At 41.4% G+C, this 18,755-nt stretch overlaps 1 protein-coding gene across 1 annotated transcript in view; it reads left to right on the plus strand.

Annotated features, from left to right (window-relative positions):
• The window catches only part of fat2 (FAT atypical cadherin 2), a 139,208-nt gene extending 121,752 nt beyond the window's left edge, over nucleotides 1-17,456 (plus strand). Inside the window, exons 28-29 of the mRNA XM_008306183.1 lie at nucleotides 2,008-2,282; nucleotides 13,989-17,456. Of these exons, the coding sequence (XP_008304405.1) occupies nucleotides 2,008-2,282; nucleotides 13,989-14,485 (772 nt within the window). The 3' untranslated portion in view covers nucleotides 14,486-17,456. The remainder of the gene's footprint in view (nucleotides 1-2,007; nucleotides 2,283-13,988) is intronic.
• The last annotated feature ends 1,299 nt before the right edge of the window (nucleotides 17,457-18,755 follow it).

Below are 18,755 nucleotides of genomic sequence, written 5' to 3' on the forward strand. Positions count from 1 at the left end.
TTAATGAAAGGCTAAGGGGGAGTCGCTGACCTGGAACAGAAAGTGACTCGGGGAGAATCTGATTCCAGCAGTAATGGAATTTCTTCAATTATACATCTGTGAAATTGTAGAGGCACTTCAGTAGGAACACTTTCTCTTGGAAAGATGTTTTATTTGCAACACTAGAACAGGCTCAGAATTGATCTGTTCACCCCACATCGGCCCAAACATCCCGCTCCAGCTGAATTAATCTTTTTTTCTTTGGCTACCACAGGGCATAGAATGTACAAAACTTCCTGACATGCACGCGGCCCTGACATACTGTATTAGTGTCATGTCATGTCCAGCTGGATGCAGAAAGTAGAAGAAAGTTACTTGAGGAGGCAAGAAGTCTGTAATTACTGCACAAAGATTAACAAAAGCTCCTTTCAGACTGCTTTCCATTTTGCTGACAGTGTCGGAACGCATTGACTTCATGTCTGAATAAGCCCCCCGGTCACTTCTCTGTACTTGGTATCGCTTTGAACACGGCATGAGGCTGAATTTCACCCAGTCACGCTAATGTATAGAAACATGAGTTTGCAAGCAACGGTTACTTTAGTAATGAATGGTGTCGTGTTCTGCATATAGATACAGGAATGCATACGTGCAGATCATATTTGGGCTACAGCTGCAGATTTCCTGCTCTGATACTGTAGCTGTGTTTCCATGTAAGTGTGTAGGTCAGGGGTGCCCAATCCTGGTCCTCGAGGGCCCCTATCCAGCATGTTTTAGATGTTTCCCTCTGATTCAAATGATCAGGATCGTTATCAGGCTTCTGCAGAGCTTGATGATGAGCTGATCATTTGAATCAGGTGTGTTGGAAGAGGGACACATCTAAAACATGCTGGATAGGGGCTCTCGAGGACCAGGATTGGGCACCCCTGGTCTAGGTCAATTGGTGCAAAAAAAAAAAAAAAGAAAGAAAGAAAGAAACTATAAATTTAGTTTGTTTCCATGAACTGCTTTGAAGCAATTTAACTAAGTAGCATGGGGAAATTCAGGAGTTTTTTTTTGTTTGTTTGTTTTTTATTTTTTTTATTTTGCTGTTTCCATTAACCTCTTCTAATGTGAGACTTCCATCCATCCATCATCTATACACCACTTAATCCTCACTAGGGTCATGGGGGGCTGGAGTCTATCCCAGCTGACTCAGGGTGAAGGCAGGGGACACCCTGGACAGGTCACCAGTCTATCACAGGGCTACACTTAGAGACAGACAACCAAGCACACTCACATTCACACCTACGGACAATTTAGAATCACCAATTAACCTCAACATGTTTCTGGACCTTGTGGGAAGAACATGTGAGAACATGCGAATTCCACGCAGAAAGATCCCAGGTGTCCTCACCGGGATCCTAACCAGCGACCTTCTAGCTGTGAGGCGACGGTGCTAACCACCAAGACACCTTGCAGCCCCTTAATGTGAGACTTAATAAAAAAAAATTAAAATAAAAAACATAGCCTCTTAAAGAAAAGAATCTCCACAATAAAAACTATGTGATTTTTTTTATTTTTTTTGGGGGGGGGGCAGGGGAACCCTAACCTAAACCTAAACCCTAACCCTCTACAGTAAAATAATATTGATAGCTGCAGTGGAGTTCTAAACTCAGTGGAAGGATCGCTGCTATTCACTAATGTAACTGTAGCTTATAAACTGTGACTCTGTGTGTGACAGCTCATCTGTCTGATGTCAACACAGTGTCATTTGCACATTAGGTCCTGACAGATCCAGTCCTCCATGCTGCGTACGATTAGTTTAGTCTTTTGTTCAGCCTTGATGTGCGGTCTAGTCGTATGCGTGTGACGTATCCCATCGTCTCTTCTGTTGTTGGCATGTCTGAACACATGCATGAGGAACATCAACAGTGACCAATGTCTGAGTGACAGCATGCATTCACTTTACTAGACTGATAAAACCAGTCATGACACAGATATCTTGTCTACAAAAGAAAGGACTAAACACATCTCTTTTGACACCCGCAGATATTTCCAGCCCAGTCTGGCCAAGAGCCTCAAGGCTAACTCTGAAGAAGTCAACCCGATTGAGATGAGCTCGTTGGTTGGCCGACCCAATGACCTCGACCACACACCGTTCAGGTCGCTGCGGCCGCGCAGCCAGATCAGTTCATCGGGAGGCGTCTCTCCAAAGTCACACGGGCCGGTCGTGTGCAGCGTGGCCCCCAACCTCCCTGCCAGGCCGCCGTCGACCTCCGACAATGACTCCATCAGGAAGAACCACTGGGACATGGACTATGAAGGTGTGTATTTGTGTTCCCCCTTTAGCTTCTGGAACTCTCATTTGGTTTTTTGTTTAAGACCAATAAATCAGCTGCAAAACTAGTGAAGCCCGCCAGGTGTTTAAGGGTTTATTGATGAAACAATCATTTTTATAAATTACATTTGTAGGAGTGACGTATTCATGAACAGTCAGAGCAGGCTGATTAATACAGTCGGTAGAGTGGTGCATCATGGGAACGACGGGGATGCCTGTAGAGTCATGCTAATTAAACTTGGGAAGATGAAACATTTAGAGACAAGGCCAAGTGGATGGGATAACATCGAGAAACAATGGGACACTACAAGGTACAGCATGACACACAGTTTGATTAGTTGTTGATATAAAATAGTGATTACTGCAGCAATACTGGTGCAAAGTGTTAAAAATCTGCTTCTGTCTCACTTTTAATCAAAGTAAAAAACTACATGAAGACAATTTCAAGTGATTTATGACGACATTATTCATCAAATAATCAAAACCTGATCCATCAGTGAACTAATTGAGCTTTAATCGGCAGCAGTGTTGAACTGATTGATCATGTCTTTGTCTTTATTTAAAAAAAAAAAAACAAGGCATTCACAGCTTCCAGGTTATAACAAGAACAGCTGCTGGTTTTCTTGGCTGTCTATTAAATTAACTGACGAACAGCGACTGAAAAAAGATTTGATAATGGAAGCAGATAGTTGTAGTCCAAAGAAAAAAAGTTTTTATAAATGACATTTCAGCCATCAGAGGTAGGAGCAGGATGAGTGATGCAGTCATTCAAGGTGATTGTAAACAGCTGTTAGTGATGTAGAGTGGTGCATCATGGGAAACACAGTGCTGCCTGTCGAGTCAACGCTTGATTAAACTTGGGGAGATGAAACTTTCACAGATGAGGCCAACTGGACACGATAACGTGAAGAAGCTATGATTTCCCCGGGTCACGGCTGTGCGTCTTCACTTTTCTATTTCTGCGACTGCTCACCTCACTGTTCCCTCATTCAACAGCTCTTTTCTTTTGTCCTGTCACTCCCATTAAATTTCTCCCTCTTCTGTCGCTGTCATTTCCTCTGTCTCTCTCAGCTTTGTCCTTTGTACGTCTTGTTCTCAGTCTCCCGTCTTTTCAGTGTTTTTTTTCTGTCACCTCTTTTCTGAATCCTGTCACCGGGCCTCAAACGCCGCAAACAGATACATTAGCGAGGATGCGTCGGCCAACTAAAGGAAATGTGCCCAGTATACATTTTAAAAAAACAATGAACTTTATGAGCTTTGATTGACATGTTACAAATTACTGTACGACTCAGTGTTTTCATTATTTGGGCTTCGCCTCGTATTAAATCTCCTCCTCGCTACGTCAACACTCGGCCAGCTGTAGAAAATCACGCGTACACTGGTCTACATTATGTATGAGGTGTGTACATTCTCACTACAGACTCTACAAGTAGCAGTATATAAAGAGAAAATCACTTATGCGCATATTCACTGGTTCAACCTCCTTGAAGTTAAATGAAGATCCTCGTTTATTTCAACCTGGCTGATTGCCATTTTTAAAATATTTTATGATCAGAAGCACGAAACCTGTGTTTTTTTTTCCCCCCCTTGTGCATACACATTACCAAATTAACAGCTTGGGAATAACTCATAGTAATAACATGGTAATAACATGGTAATAACACAGAAATGAGTTATAAAAACAATATAACTAAAGCAACATGGCTACAGAACAAAAAAGATACCCAACTAATTTAATATCAAAAACTAAGGAAGGTAAATAAAACAAAGACATTCAAATATACAATTAGACATGAATTATTAGTAGTTTTCTATCCATCATCTATACACCGCTTAATCCTCACTAGGGTCATGGGGGGCTGGAGTCTATCCCAGCTAACTTAGGGTGAAGGCAGGAGACACCCTGGACAGGTCACCAGTCTATCACAGGGCAACACTTAGAGACAGACAACCAAGCACACTCACATTCACACCTACGGACAATTTAGAATCACCAATTAACCTCAACATGTTTTTGGACTGTATGGGAGGAAGCCGGAGAACCCGGAGAGAACCCACGCTGCACGGGGAGAACATGGAGACTCCACACAGAAAGATTCTGGGTGTCCTCACTGGGATGCGAACCGGCGACCTTCTTGCTGCGAGGCAACGGTGCTAACCACCGATCCACCTTGCAGCCTGCCTTTGTAATTGGATGTGTTATTTTTTCATGTTTATATCTCCCTGTGTGCACCTGCATTTTGAGCATCAGGTGTATCCGAGTTGGACTTCTCCCTCTTTGCCTCGTCCTCTTTCTCCTCATTTAATGTTTGAAAACTGTTAGAAAGGATTTGCTGAATCTGAGCACCTATCTTGTTTCACAGTGAATCTTGCTGATAGAAGGGATTTAGAATAATACAAACATGTTCTTGCTCAAGGCCCATTGTCTGTCTGTCTTTCCTACCGACATTCTGTCTTTCTCCTCTTTTCTGTCTTTCTTTTTTCCCCACCTCCGTTGCACCCTCCTTACCTTCTCCATGTTTCTGTCACTATCCATCTCTCTGGTCTATTCGTCTCTTTCTTTACCTCCCGTCACTCTTTCTTCTTTTGTTATGCTCTCTCTCGCTCTGTTCTCCTTGTCTTTCTCACATTCACTCTCTCTCCTTTTTTATATGCGGCACTATCTTGTTTTTCATGCAACGGATCAATACAGCCGAGCCGTGACTCATACATCCAGTGCTATGTTCTGGAGACAGATGAAGAAAGGCAGATCAGGCGTTCGTCATGCCATCGCTCCCCAGGCAACGCCATGCTGGCAGGTCATTCATCTGCTTGACCTTATCACGGAGAATAAAGGACACATTCCCCTACTACTTCACTTGTTATCCGACACGTTGTTAAAGGAGACGGCGTCTGAAATCTGCCGTGGCGCCCCGCTACTGAATCGCTATGGCTGTTGACCCGACCTCACCTCGTCTCGTGGGCCGATCACGTGGCTCTGCTGCGTTTGGTACTCAAGAGTCGGTTTAAATTTGGGTGCACACACAGTGTAATGATAAGATTAGTGTCGTAGGACATGCTGGATAAAACAGGTCGGTGATAAAACATTCAGTCACAAGCGGCCGTCAACCTGCCAGACATCATGAAGTGATTAATGATTATATAAAATGTTTATGGCTCTGTTCAAAAGCCCTCCAAAACTCAAGTGATGCTTATTTTCCAACCAGATGAAAATGCTGCATTAAGAAGACACATAAAAATGATAAATGTTGAGGTCTACGATACGTTAAATACACATGAACCAACAATATGTGAGTCTGTCTTTTAGTAGTTCAGTACAAACTAACTTCTAACAAAAATGTGAATCTTAAAATAATACTTTTTTGACTTAAATAGGCAGAATAAGCGCCTTTATTAATGATCATGTGTGTGGCATGGGGGTATTGGGATTGAGTCAGTACAGTAGAAATGCACCTCTATTTTAGTTCACGGAAATGCTCAACATTATGCTTTTTTAATGTGCAGTGCCCAACAAATGTATTCGACCAGCACTCAGTCTAAAGTTTATTCCACAGCTGTCCTAAATTAACAGCATTGTAATTATCAAATCATTTGTAATGTTTCTGTAATAGTTAACACACCAGTATGTAGAAGCTCTTTAATCAAAATGATGAATTCAAATTTACTCTTTCACAAAAAAAACTGAAAAAGTAGTCTAGGGGTACTTGAACGCAACATGAACAACCTTCTCCGGTCTCAAGCAGCCACACCACAGCAGTTTCACCAAGAACAATAATCATTTATTTATAATAAATGTGAGGTCGAAACAAAGGTGATGATTAACTTAAAATAAGAGTGAGCTCGACCCAAAACAACAACCACAACAACACTAAACTAGGGGAGTTCTGACTTACCTATCAAAATAAAAGTATGGAAAGTGAACACAAAGTCTGGCCTCCCTCTCTGACATAAACAGGAGAAAATGGGTTTAAACAAAAAGGTAGCAGCTCGCTCGATTCACACAGAGACACAAGAATCCTGAACGTGGTGGTGTGCCGGTTGGGATGCCGGTGAAGAATGGCCCTGCCCATCTGACCCACTCTGCCACCGGTCCGCCTTCTGTATTTAACACCGGAACTTCCATTGAACAGCCAATCCGGTCATCGCTATGGTACAGCTCTATTTACATATTTAATAGGAACACACAGCCAGTAACACACACATCAAAGTAACAAATAACATGTTATATACAGTCGTAGCAAAAGCACATTATTGTTTCTTGATTAAGGTGTCACATTATAGTTATTTACTTCCTGAACAGAATAACTAGTTTTAGTGGTTGAATGTTATGCTTGATTCATTTCTGACTTCACAGAGAAGCCCAGTGAGCCGGCTCAGATTTGAGTATAAAAAGGTAATAAATTAAATACATATGTTTTAACTCTCCATCGTCAAGTTTTTTTAATTGAATGAAGATTAAAGCCGTTCCCATGTATCATCTGTAGCATCCTAAGCTTCATTACTCACAAACCCTCTGTTTGACTGAGTTTACGCAAAAGGATTAATGCTGACACCAAATTATTTTATTAATTTTCTATATTTCTAAAGTGATCTTTGGATATAAAGTGAACGGGTGCAGACACGCTGATCTGTACCGAACAGACCGTCATGGGTGGCAGCCCTAAAATCCAACATAGCTGAACTTCAGCCCTCAGATCTGATTAATTCTTTTCACTTGGCCGGCCTCGCTTGAACCTTCCAGCTTTTTGCAAACCCCAATGGAAAAGGCTTCATAGTTAGCAAAGGGAAATTTCATGATTTTTAATGTGCTTTTCAAGGCTGTTTAAATACCACATTTTGGGGAAACTACACAGGTGCGTTGCTAAAGGGAAACACTGGTAAATTCACCGCACTTTTGCTAGTTTTGCTATTTCTAAGATCTTTTCAACTTAGTAGCCAAACACCAGCAAAGTGACTTTCCCACTACAAGCAGAAACATGCTCTATGATGAGTTCTGACACTAATTGTGATTTTTATTTTGCCTTTTACGCACCATATCACTTATTAATTGTCGGGAGAAGCCTAGAGGCTGTAAATATTCATCACTTTGCAGGTGAAATACAAACATCCTAACAAATCCAAACAGTATATTTGCATAGTGGACTATTTTAGGGATATGAGACCTTGAATAATAATCCTAAGTGGAGTTGAGTTTATATTTAAAAAAAGGGGGAAAAAAGGACTTTCAGATAGAAAGTTAAATCTAAATAGACGTCAGTCTGGTGTTTAAAAAAAAAAAAAAACTTTGTCTAAGTTTTTATTTTTTACTTTTTAAAATTTTAAAGTCTATCTTTATACAAACTTGGACAAAGACAAAGAGTCCGTTTTGTCTCATTCTGCAGGGGCTGTGTTTAGAAGACATTTTACATTGATTAGTGATTATTTTACTTACAGCCAACTTCATAGCACAGCTTTGGTTTTTAACTAAAGATTTATATGTGAGTTTGTCAGACGATCTCACGGTTCTAAAATCTGTATTTTAGCCGCACAGCAATTTGGAAAGTGACCGCTGGTTAACATGTAATTCTTTGAGCTGCATTTCAGTCACGATTTCACACTCATTCAGTTTGATTCTGACAATAAAAGGGCCAAAATATGTAACCGAAAACAACTTTGGATTTTTGAGGGTGTAAAAACGTAGTTGAAGTGAGCACATGTAGGAGAGAAGAGATGTAAAAAAAAAAAAAAAAAGTCACCTAGCAGCTGCAGGGTGGCGCAGTTGGTTCGCTGTGTTGCCTCGCAGCAAGAAGGTCACCGGTTCGCGTCCCGGTGGGGGCACCGGGCTCTTTGTGCGTGGAGTCTCCATGTTCTCCCCGTGCAGCGTGGGTTCTCTCCAGGTTCTCCGGCTTCCTCCCACACAGTCCAAAAACATGTTGAGGTTAATTGGTGATTCTAAATTGTCTGTAGGTGTGAATGTGAGTGTGCTTGGTTGTCTGTCTCTAAGTGTAGCCCTGTGATAGACTGGTGACCTGTCCAGGGTGTCCCCTGCCTTCACCCTGAGTCAGCTGGGATAGACTCCAGCCCCCCATGACCCTAGTGAGGATTAAGCGGTGTATAGATGATGGATGGATGGATGGAAGTCACCTAGCAACATTAATTAACACTTTCTCAAGCAGGCTTTAGCTACTTTACATTGAGCGTAGTTGGCAACACTGGTACAAACAGTAGATGTCTTCTTTCTTTTTGTTTTTTAGACAGACAGGACAGCCAGCAGCCCATGAGGAAATACATGAAGCTTGTCTGAGTGTTGCTTATAGCTCCCGGCCTTTGTCCTCCTAAGTACAGACACGCTGGATTACCAAATTTAACAGAATATCTCATCACTTATACCTTCGCTATGTGCCTGGTTCTGTAAATGACACAGAACGGCTTGAACCGGTCCACACATCAGCATCTCAACATGTCCCGTGCGTCTTAGAGCTCGTTCACAGGACCGGGGTTAATGAAGAAAGAGAGGAGACAAGGTGGTTGCAAGAGAGATGGTTATTCTGGCGTATGCTAACTATCTTAACAGCTAATTGGCTATAATATATCACCAGTGTTCCTCCAGAAACACAGACTTCACCTTGAAGTCAACAAAGTACTTCAGCCATTTGTTATCAGCGGCAGTGATCCAAGACCTGCTCCTTTGTTCTCCGCAGCATCAGAACGACAGCAGCTTTGTTCCTAACAAGTTATTGAACAGTGCAAAGTACGGAAGTAACACGAGCAACGATTTAGAGTCTGGATAAGCGAACGCCTCCTTTGATGTCTATTAGGTCTACAGAGGGAGATGTAAGGTTTTCATTAGTAAAGACTGGAAACATCTTCATCTCTTCCTCCATCTTTCACTTTGTCGACCTCTTCTTTGTTTCATGCATCTCTTTCTTTCTCTCTTGTTGTTTGTCTCGCTTCATTCTTTTATCAGTCACTTCCATCTTCAGCAGTCTTTCTCTCACTTCTTTAATTCTTAAGTCTGTTTCACCAACTTGTCCCTAACTCCTTTTTATTCTGTCTCCCTCCATCTTTACTGTATTTTTTTTTTCCCTCTTCTGTCTCTCAGCCTCGTTTTCTCTCCTCCCCTCTAAGTTATTCTCCGTCTCTCGTTTTCGTCTCACTTTCTATCTCCGTCTCACAGTACGAGCAGCTGGGAGTCTGCTTAGTATTCTCAGTAACTCCAACGACAGCGGGGGGCCTTTTTTTTTTTTTTTTTAATGTCGTTTTGTCTGAACAAACTGCGTAATGCGTCTGCCTTGTTAGTTTGAGATTTTGGGAATGAAAGGCAGGAATTTGAAGGGCTAATCCTCGAGAATACTCATTTTGGATTTTAAGATTTCGCCTCATTGCCTCGGGGTGTTTCCTGTCAGTCACACAGCGTGAGCAGAGCTGTGATACCTTCGGACTTTTTGCTGATTATTAGCAATTCTTTGTTATTGTTATTATTGGTTTCACTATTAACCCTAAAACACTAACGTTAAAATTAGTAACACCATCACTAACGCCGGGTATATTTTACCTGATATAATATTCCAGATAAAATATAGCTTTCATCAATTTATGTAAAAGTACAACACTGTATGCCAAATTGTAGTATTCTTCTTTAATTTCCCAATATACAATATCACATAAAATTAAAAAAAAGGTACCTCGGGGAACCCTATAAAAAGGCAGCAAAATTATTGAAAAATCAGGTAATCCTTAACGAGAAATTTCCAAACAAAAAACATAATGGAGCTGGGAACTTGTTCTTTGGTCCAGCCATTCCTGGGACATGTGAGCCTTGTCAGGTGAAGGCACAGTCTTCCTGCATCGCTGACAGCTGTGGCAGAGATTGACGAAAAATGGTGTTTTTTGAGAGGGGAAAAAATTACCAAATTTTTTTGACAGTATGAATTTCCTTGGAAAGACGACATACCAGAACCAAACTGTGCCTTCACCAGACAAGGCTCACATGTACCAGTCCTACAATTTGTCTACATGTTTCCATCTACAATTTAGCTACATGTCAATCACTTGTTAGCATGCCAGAGTAACTAAGCCTTTGACAGGATGACAGCTGTGGATGACTGGGGCAGAGAATGTGGCCTGAATGTTGTTTCCCATGAAAAGTGCAAAGAGCGCCTGATTTCAACACACAAACACTAACATTAGGTAAATGCCACCCATAAAATATGTTACCCTCTATCACCAACGTCAGGTAAAAATCACCCAAACGCATGCCTCTTGAAAAAACCATAGATGGGAAACAAACATACCATTAACGACATCAATGAGCAACCTGAAGCTACCCAAGGACCCATGCAACTCAGACAGCAGCAACACAATGAAAATCACATGACAAAAATCATGCAGGTGAAAATCACCTGACGTTAGAGTTCTAGGGTTAAGCGGTTTGAGTATTGTTTGAAATGTTTTGTGGGTTTACATTCCAGTATGAGTGACTATACAGAGCATAAGTGTTGCCTAAATTAAATGCACTTTATAAATCTGAATCAGTAAATATCTTCAGTTGTTTGTCCAGCAGAGCAGCTCCACCTCCATTGTTTACTCTTAGCACTGTCTGCAGCACATGTAGCAGAGCGTGCATCACAGCTGAGCAGACAGATAACACACCATTTATGCGACTATCGAGAAATCTGCAGGGAACTGATATCGCCAACAACAGATTAGCTGAAATTTAGTTATCTGTTTCCAGGATACTCTGAGGAGAGCATTTTAAAGGCAAAAAATACAATAGTGTTTCTGAATTAGTAGACGTTTCTTTAGCATTTAAAGTAATTCTCTGACAATGAATATGATGCAGACCCTATAAAACCCATTAGGTTCTCCTCAATGCTTGGGACAAAAAAGACAATTTAGGCAAGTTTAACAAGGAAATGACTTGTATGCTCGAGCAACAGTGTGCGTCTGTGCTTGTGTGTCCTTGTACAGATGTTTCTAAAGTGTTTTAAAGCAGTGACCTATGACAGAAAAGATGTTAAGCACGAGTATACTGTCTCCACTGGGACGGCTGGTTAATGATTTAATTGTACGGCCTATAAATATGTTAGGATATATAATATTTAAAGTTATAAATACTGAAAAGAATACCAATATCATTTTATGTCGTCAGTGAACTCAGGAAAACAATTGTTCTTCTGACACCGTCTCCTGCTGTGTTAATTCTACAGAATGATGTTTTAAAATTCTGCTTGGTGTAACTTTTTATTCAGGATTAGTAGATCAAAATGTGTGCTTCATCATAAAATACCTATTTCAAGGTTGGGAACTTAGCTCCAGATTAGTTTCTGGGAAACAGTTAAACAATAAAGAAGCACACAGAGGGGTGTGCGGAGAGCTCGGGAAGCTTATCCTGAGGGCTGCCCTTGAATTGACGGAAGAGGATTATTCTGCTTTGCAGTCATTAGAAGTGGTTCTGAATCAGTCATCTGCCTTTAAGTAAAATGTAGAGACACTGAGCTTTCTTCAGACACCCAGACACCTGTTCTGCTGCTCAAACCCACACTAGTAAAAACCTACAGTCAAGGATTTAATATGCAAATCGCAAAAGCTTTCTTAAAGCCTTGACTTGCTCAGATTTGCTCTGTGAACCACGCACGGCTACAACTGTCTGTTTATTAGTGTTAATCTGTCAATGTTGATTTGAGGGGGTTTGTTCAGTCTGAGAGCTGATCTATGGCAGCTATTAACATCTACATTTGGTGGGTGTAGTTGTGTCAGTTTTTGCAAATTAGCATTGCCTTTTGTTATTTTTAAACTACAGAAAAGTAAATGCATTCTCTTACTCCACTGTCAGAGACACTGCATGTGACATTGCCCAAGACAAATATGAGCTTCTCCTAGCATATAACCATTTACATCTCAGACTGATGAACATAAGCTTGCAAATATATTGGTGTTGGCACATATGTCCGTTGATATGTACGGAAGATTGTAGGCCAGAAAGATATGTTTGATGTCATATTCACAAATATCACAGTTAGGTATTTTGTCCACCGAAGAAGCATTGAAAACATCCCGCTCAGTGCACTTTGCCCATACATTATTTAAAAGTTACCTTGATATGATCCCTAACTACGCATTATAAGATGCTTTTAAATCAGCCTGAAACAGTCAGCGCTAGTTGGGCTCAAATCTAGCATGTCAAAAAATCACATCCCACTTCATTTTGCTTGCAAATACTAGTTTCTAATGAATTATTTAACATTCTTTTTGCATTTGATTATCATGATCTTAGTACTGCAACTGGCAGTTATCTTAGTGATAGACTGAGCAAGTAAAACAGTCCATAAAATGTGCAAGAAACAGAGAAGATGTCGTTGCATCTACCCAGGAGCCAAGGCGATGTTTGAAGAAATGCTTGTTTTGTCCAGCTGGTGGTTTAAAACATAAACCGAAGAGAGGCATTACCTTCCTACATTTAAGAAACTGGGTCAAATGTTTGATATAATAATAGGTTAAAGCGCGAGTGTGGACCTTTTGCGCATAAATCAACATTCAAGTGGTACATCCAGGTAAATCTGTTGACTGACAGGTTACAGCTGTGGCTACACATCAGTTAGTGGCAACATTAATCAACTAGTAGGAAAGATGCTGCAAGCGATTGTTGTTTGTGGAATGAGTCTCACTGCCAGAGAGGGGAGACAAAGGTTCTGGATAGCAGGTTGTTCATCAAAACATTCACAATGTGTTTTCTGGGACTGAATAATTGTCAGCCTGTCTGCAATCCTACACAAGCATGACCAGTGGCCCCTGACAATGCCTGAACATTTCACTTGATGCTGTCAGTGCAGCTGAAACTTTAATTTCCCTGACAATGCAGGACCTGGGCTATCGCAAAAAAAGCTGCCGAAACTGAACAAGTACAAGCCATTGCCACAAATGAGGAAATGAGCTATCTCAAAGTGGCTATGCTAATGGCTAGTGGCTAAGGAGGCAGCCACAGAACACCCCAGAACAGTGTCTAGAAAACAACAACAAATAATGCTTTAAGACATGGGCCTCAGTGACCAATGAAAGGGTTAGAACAGTTAAAGATGAAGAAAACAGAGAAGAATTGTAGATGTCACTACAGAAGAAGAGGAGACAAACCTCAGTGTAAACAAAGGAGAGGTCACATGATGCTCAGATGTCACTTCTATTGTGACTGTACATATTCAACTTCTAATAACTTGTCTAACTGTAAACTAAATTGTATAATTCATCCCACACCCACCCAACCGGTCGAGGCAGATGGCCGTCCCTCCCTGAGCCTGGTTCTGTCGGAGGTTTTCGGTTCCTTCCCACTGTTGCAGACTGCTTGCGGACTGCTGAAGCTTATAGGGAATCCAGATGTTTTGGATTGTTGGGTGTCTCTGCCTTTGTGAAGCGCTATGAGATGACTTGTTGTAAATATGCGCTATACAAATACAATTGAATTGAACTGAATTGAATTCAGCTATAGTATTAATGAATTATCTTATTAATGATGTTGTCTAGTTATCAATGACAGGTTCCCAGCTATCACCTGGTTTGATTAATTCCAGGTATCTATCTATGTAATAATGACTAATGATGAAAAACCTTGTTCCTCGTCTTGACTAAGCCCTTTAAATCCATTATAGCATCAGCACAGCTACAGAAAGTGTCAGGATAGATGATTCTGATGTTTTTCTTGTCTCTCCTTTCTCCTCAGTCTACCCAGCTGACCCTGACTATTACGGCCGCCCAACAGTCCAGGAGTTCCCCCAGTTTGACATCGTGGAGGACACCTATTCCACCTCTACGATGGACTCTCGGAGGAACTCTCGTTTCGGTGGCTTCCCGTTTCCACTGGACCGATGTGACCGCCGCGCGCCCCTGCCACCGTGCTACAGCAACCAAAACCTGGACGACTTCCTGGGTCCAGACGGGCTTCCTATTCCCAGCTCTCAGTGCCCCAACGAGTACACTGCTATCAGCTACTACCCCACGCAGCACACCCGCAGCCTCGACAACGTCTCGGGAGGCTACAAGAGACTCAGCATGCGCCTGAGTGTCGCCATGCCATCGTATGCAGAGAATCCCAGCCAGTCACCTGGGCCCAACCCTGCCCAGCCTCAAACACGACCTGCAGGGCAGAACCCGCGGAGCTACGATGGCTCTAGCATGGTGGAGAGCGATTACGGAAGCTGTGAGGAGGTGATGTTTTAAGAACAAGTTTCCCAAGTGTGGCAATTTGCATCATTTCTGGAGGTTATTCATTTTTAGCACATGCCACTTACCAACTATTCCTCCATTCTAAGGCAGCTTTGTGTACGAGTACACTTCTCAGATGGGTCTCTGTGACGCTACTGAACACCCGCTCAGCAGTCTGTGGCTGTGAGATCAGACCTTTTTGATGGAGATGAAAGAAACATGTGAAACGACAGCTCAGACGTCTTTGATTTGCTTGACTTTTTAAAGGAGCCTAGTCTTGCTCTGCCAGACTCGATGAGGGGTAATTCTCAGTTACCTCCACGGAAGAAGCTTAGCAGAAGTGTATCTTTTTTGTTGTCTAAGAGACGCCACCAAGAGCACTCGTCGCATTGTGAAAACATGAACAGTATTACTGACTTGGCTGAGCACTGATTCAAAGTCAAAATGTGGCAAAACGAGACGTTTATAAGCTTCAACATAAAAAGCATTTGCCTCTCAGAAGAAGAGGCTGCGTTCCAAACATGTTTGAACTGTGTAGAAATCCTGCATTTCACCGTGCTGAAATCTAAAAATCAAAATCAGCTGTGCCAAACATCGATCATTGCATGTATACGGCTCACCTTGTGATGCACATGAGGCGGCAGGCACGAGGAAAACACTGCTGTCCTGACGGTGTGACATTCAGACAACAATGAGAAATGTCCCGAAAAAAGAGGTTTAATAAGGACTTGTTGCACTGATGAATCACCAATCAGGTTTTATCACGCACACACTCTAGTGTGTGTTTGTGCTCGTCAAATTTATTTGGTCATAAGCGACTTCCAAGAATACCAATAAAACACACACTGGGGTATTGTGCGTCAAATCCACTGTTTCAAATTTAAACATATTAACAGTGACATTAAGCACATTTCACGCAGGATAAACATTTCAAATGAACTCTTTAATCTGCTTCCTGTTGCTGTTGTTTGTTGTTAGTGTCTGTTACTATGACGAGGGCCGGATCCTCATAAAAAACAACAAAAACAAACAAATAAAAAGACAAAAAAAATATGAACGCCGTAAACACAAGTGATAAGGTGATGTTATCTGTGAAGTCTGTGTATTTTAACTAAGTGTTATTAATGCTGTAAAAGTTCTGTAGATTTATACAGTCTGTAAGTATCTCTTCATGGGGTTTTAATGAGTGTGAGCTAGATTACAGTATTTTTTCTTTGGAGGTTTGTGTGTTTGTGATCACGTTCTGCTCTGCGGTGTTGCTGCCCTCAATGAAAAAGGATCTTCTGAATGTGGTGAATGTTCTGCAGCAGTCATAAACTGTCTATGCAGCCATTTTAAATGGTGTGAATATGGAACGCTCAGATAAAAGAAGCGCTTGTTTTGGTCAAAGGCTTGTTGCGGATTAAAAAGTGAATGTGTAATGTGTTAATAGTAGAGTTCATGTTTAGCCTGACCAGCGATGTGTAAATTCAACTGTTAAGAGCCACAACGTCCACAAGTAAGCAAAACCATAATAGTAATGCTGCACTACATTTGTCATGACTTTGTGCTCTATTATATTTTTATTATTATTTAACTGCTGATTTGAGAAAAAGATGTCCATCACATTTTCCCTAAACCAAAGGCAACGTCTTCAAAAAGCTATTCAGTTTATAATAACTTAAGAAAAATGTATGAATTCAATTCCTCAACGTCTTCTCACTCAACAAACCACACTGTGGTAGCTGTGGATTGTACGTTCAATAACTGTGCAGTGTGTACTTTATTTTGATAGATACTGTATGTTGGCGTAGCTACAAGAAGCCACATGCATTATGTAAAAGTTAACACAGCCCATTTTTCAGTTTGGCGGCTTCGCAGCCAGAATCCACGACACCACAATTACTGCACCATCCTGAAGTAATATGTGCAACAGAATTCAGCTACTGTTCGCGCATTACTCCCGTTTGTCTGATAACTTCCATCGTTACGGCAACCAATGTTAGCAGGTGATTATACCGTCCAAACAGCACACATCCCACCACCGGGTCATTTGTGAATACCAGCGCAGACGGGCAAGCGCCAAAGATCAGATCTAAAAGACGCATCTGGTTTTTGCTGCTGTTTGGACAGTTTGTGATTTCACAAATGACGGAGCACGGGCTGAACGTGTGCACCGTGTTTGCTGTGCTGCTTTGACGTACGCGTGCCGGGGCTGCAGATGTAACATCAAAGCCTGCAGCAACTGAATTTGTACGCAGGTGGGGGGCAGATGAACAAGACACGAGGGCACTGCTTGTACTAAAGCAGCTGAGGAAGTTGAAGGTGTTAACGTACATCAGAGCTGAATAAGGTGTCGAAGTCAATAAAAAAAATATTCTTTGTAACTTTCTCATTTGTCCCGACTGCTGAGTGGCTCCCGTCTGGCATCATAAAAGGTTAAGTCAAACATTAATACATCCTAAGTCACCGCTGTATTTTAAAGCAGCTTCGGCTCTGTTTCTGAAAAAAAGAATTAGGGTTGGGAAGCAGACACTTGCGTGGCAACCGCAGTGTGCTCAAAGATTTTCAGATAATATCTCCTCCTTCTGTTTATCTGATTCACGCAGGACAAATCTTTCTCATCCGGGGATCTGACTTGCGTCAAAGCATCAGGCTGTGGGTTGTGAATAATAACTATCACTGGTGGTTTGACTGTGACTGCTGTTTTACTTCAAACTGTTTTTTGAGTTCTTTGTACAAAAGAGTTGTTCTAATCTCCAGGTATTGTGCTGTACAGTCGGTGTCTGTGTGTTGCTGTTGTTGTGCAGAATATGAATCATTTGAATGTGTGTCACATGAGTTCTGTTTTCATTCATAAAGTTTATTTTTGTATCAATGTGGGCCTCCCCATGTTTTGCTCTGTTGTTTCTCTGTGAGAGATTTTTATTACGATGCCGTCTTTCCATTTGTTTTCCAATATTGTAAAGAGAATATGAATAAAGATATTATCTTCTATAAACAGTGATTGAAGATATCCGACTTCTTGCTGCTCCGTGTCCTCAGCAGCCGTCAAAACAGACGAGGTTTAAAAGCACACATCTGTGGGTTTTACCACTGCCTGGAAAGCAAAGGGAGAAAACTTTAAGCCCTCTCCAGACAGGATTAGCGTTATCAGAGGAAATCATGGGTAATTTGAATTTGTCCATGCACGTCGCTGATGTAAGTCACCCAGACAGTACAATAATTTGCTGGGTTGGTCTGGAACAAATCTGCTGAGCGATTTCCTGAGCCAAACCTTTAGAAACCTGATCAATTTGTATTGAATGAGGAAGCAATTTGGATGATGACAGCAGAAGAAGGCCTTTAAAGCCATTAAATTAAAGATTTAATTATGGTACATAAGAAATACTCTGCTTTAAGTGATACCTCACAGACCTTCAAACTTCAGCGTAGGTGACTAGATCACACAGGTGTAGAGGTGTTTTCCCCTGGAAGAACATAATCAGTGGTTTTCAAACACACGTAAAGGCATTTGGAGTGTTTGAAACTAGAATAAGATATCAGAAAACTTTGTCTTGTTTTTCAACTCGAAATGAAACGAAAACTAATCACAATTATGAACTTGGCTTCCCACAATTATATGAGCATGATCGACTTTTAAATCAACACTTAAAATGAGCTGCAACTGTTGGGTTTGTGCTACAGAGCTTTGAGCCTCTGTAGGACCTGTGCTCTGTGCAGAAAAGTTTACAGCCCCAACACAAGATGTCTCCCACATCACTGAAGGAACACTCCATGTTTGTGAAAGACTGGCCTCAAGTTTCCACATCACACGGACCAAGATTGATTTTGCAGCTAGTTGTGGAGTCATAAGTCCTGCTGCAGGTTCACTCCTTAAACTTACATTTCTGGTGAGCTCAGAGGAACTCTCGTCTTTCAGCAGAAGAATGTGAAAACAGCCTGTTTGTATTGGAACAGTCAATTTCCCTGCCCAGTGCCAAAGTGTTAAAGCATACTTCATGTTTGTACTGTGAAGGTGAAACATCTACAGGATGCAACAATGACCAAAACGACGAGCACCTCATTAAGCACAGCTACACAAGCAACTGCAACGTGCTGCACGTTTTAGCAAACATGAGCAGTTGGAATGCAACTGTTCTGAAACCTTGTCACTGGCCTGCAACTAACTTTCATTTTTATGACTAAAACCCTAATATAATGCAATATTATCAAATGAAAGTTTAGTTTGGAGTTCACATTTAGTTTATTAGAGACTGTCTACACACTCTCTGGGTTTTTTCAGGCGAATTGGTCGTCATGAAGT

This window comes from Stegastes partitus, unplaced genomic scaffold (assembly GCF_000690725.1).
Source record: "Stegastes partitus isolate 25-593 unplaced genomic scaffold, Stegastes_partitus-1.0.2 Scaffold45, whole genome shotgun sequence".
Taxonomy (NCBI): domain Eukaryota; kingdom Metazoa; phylum Chordata; class Actinopteri; family Pomacentridae; genus Stegastes; species Stegastes partitus.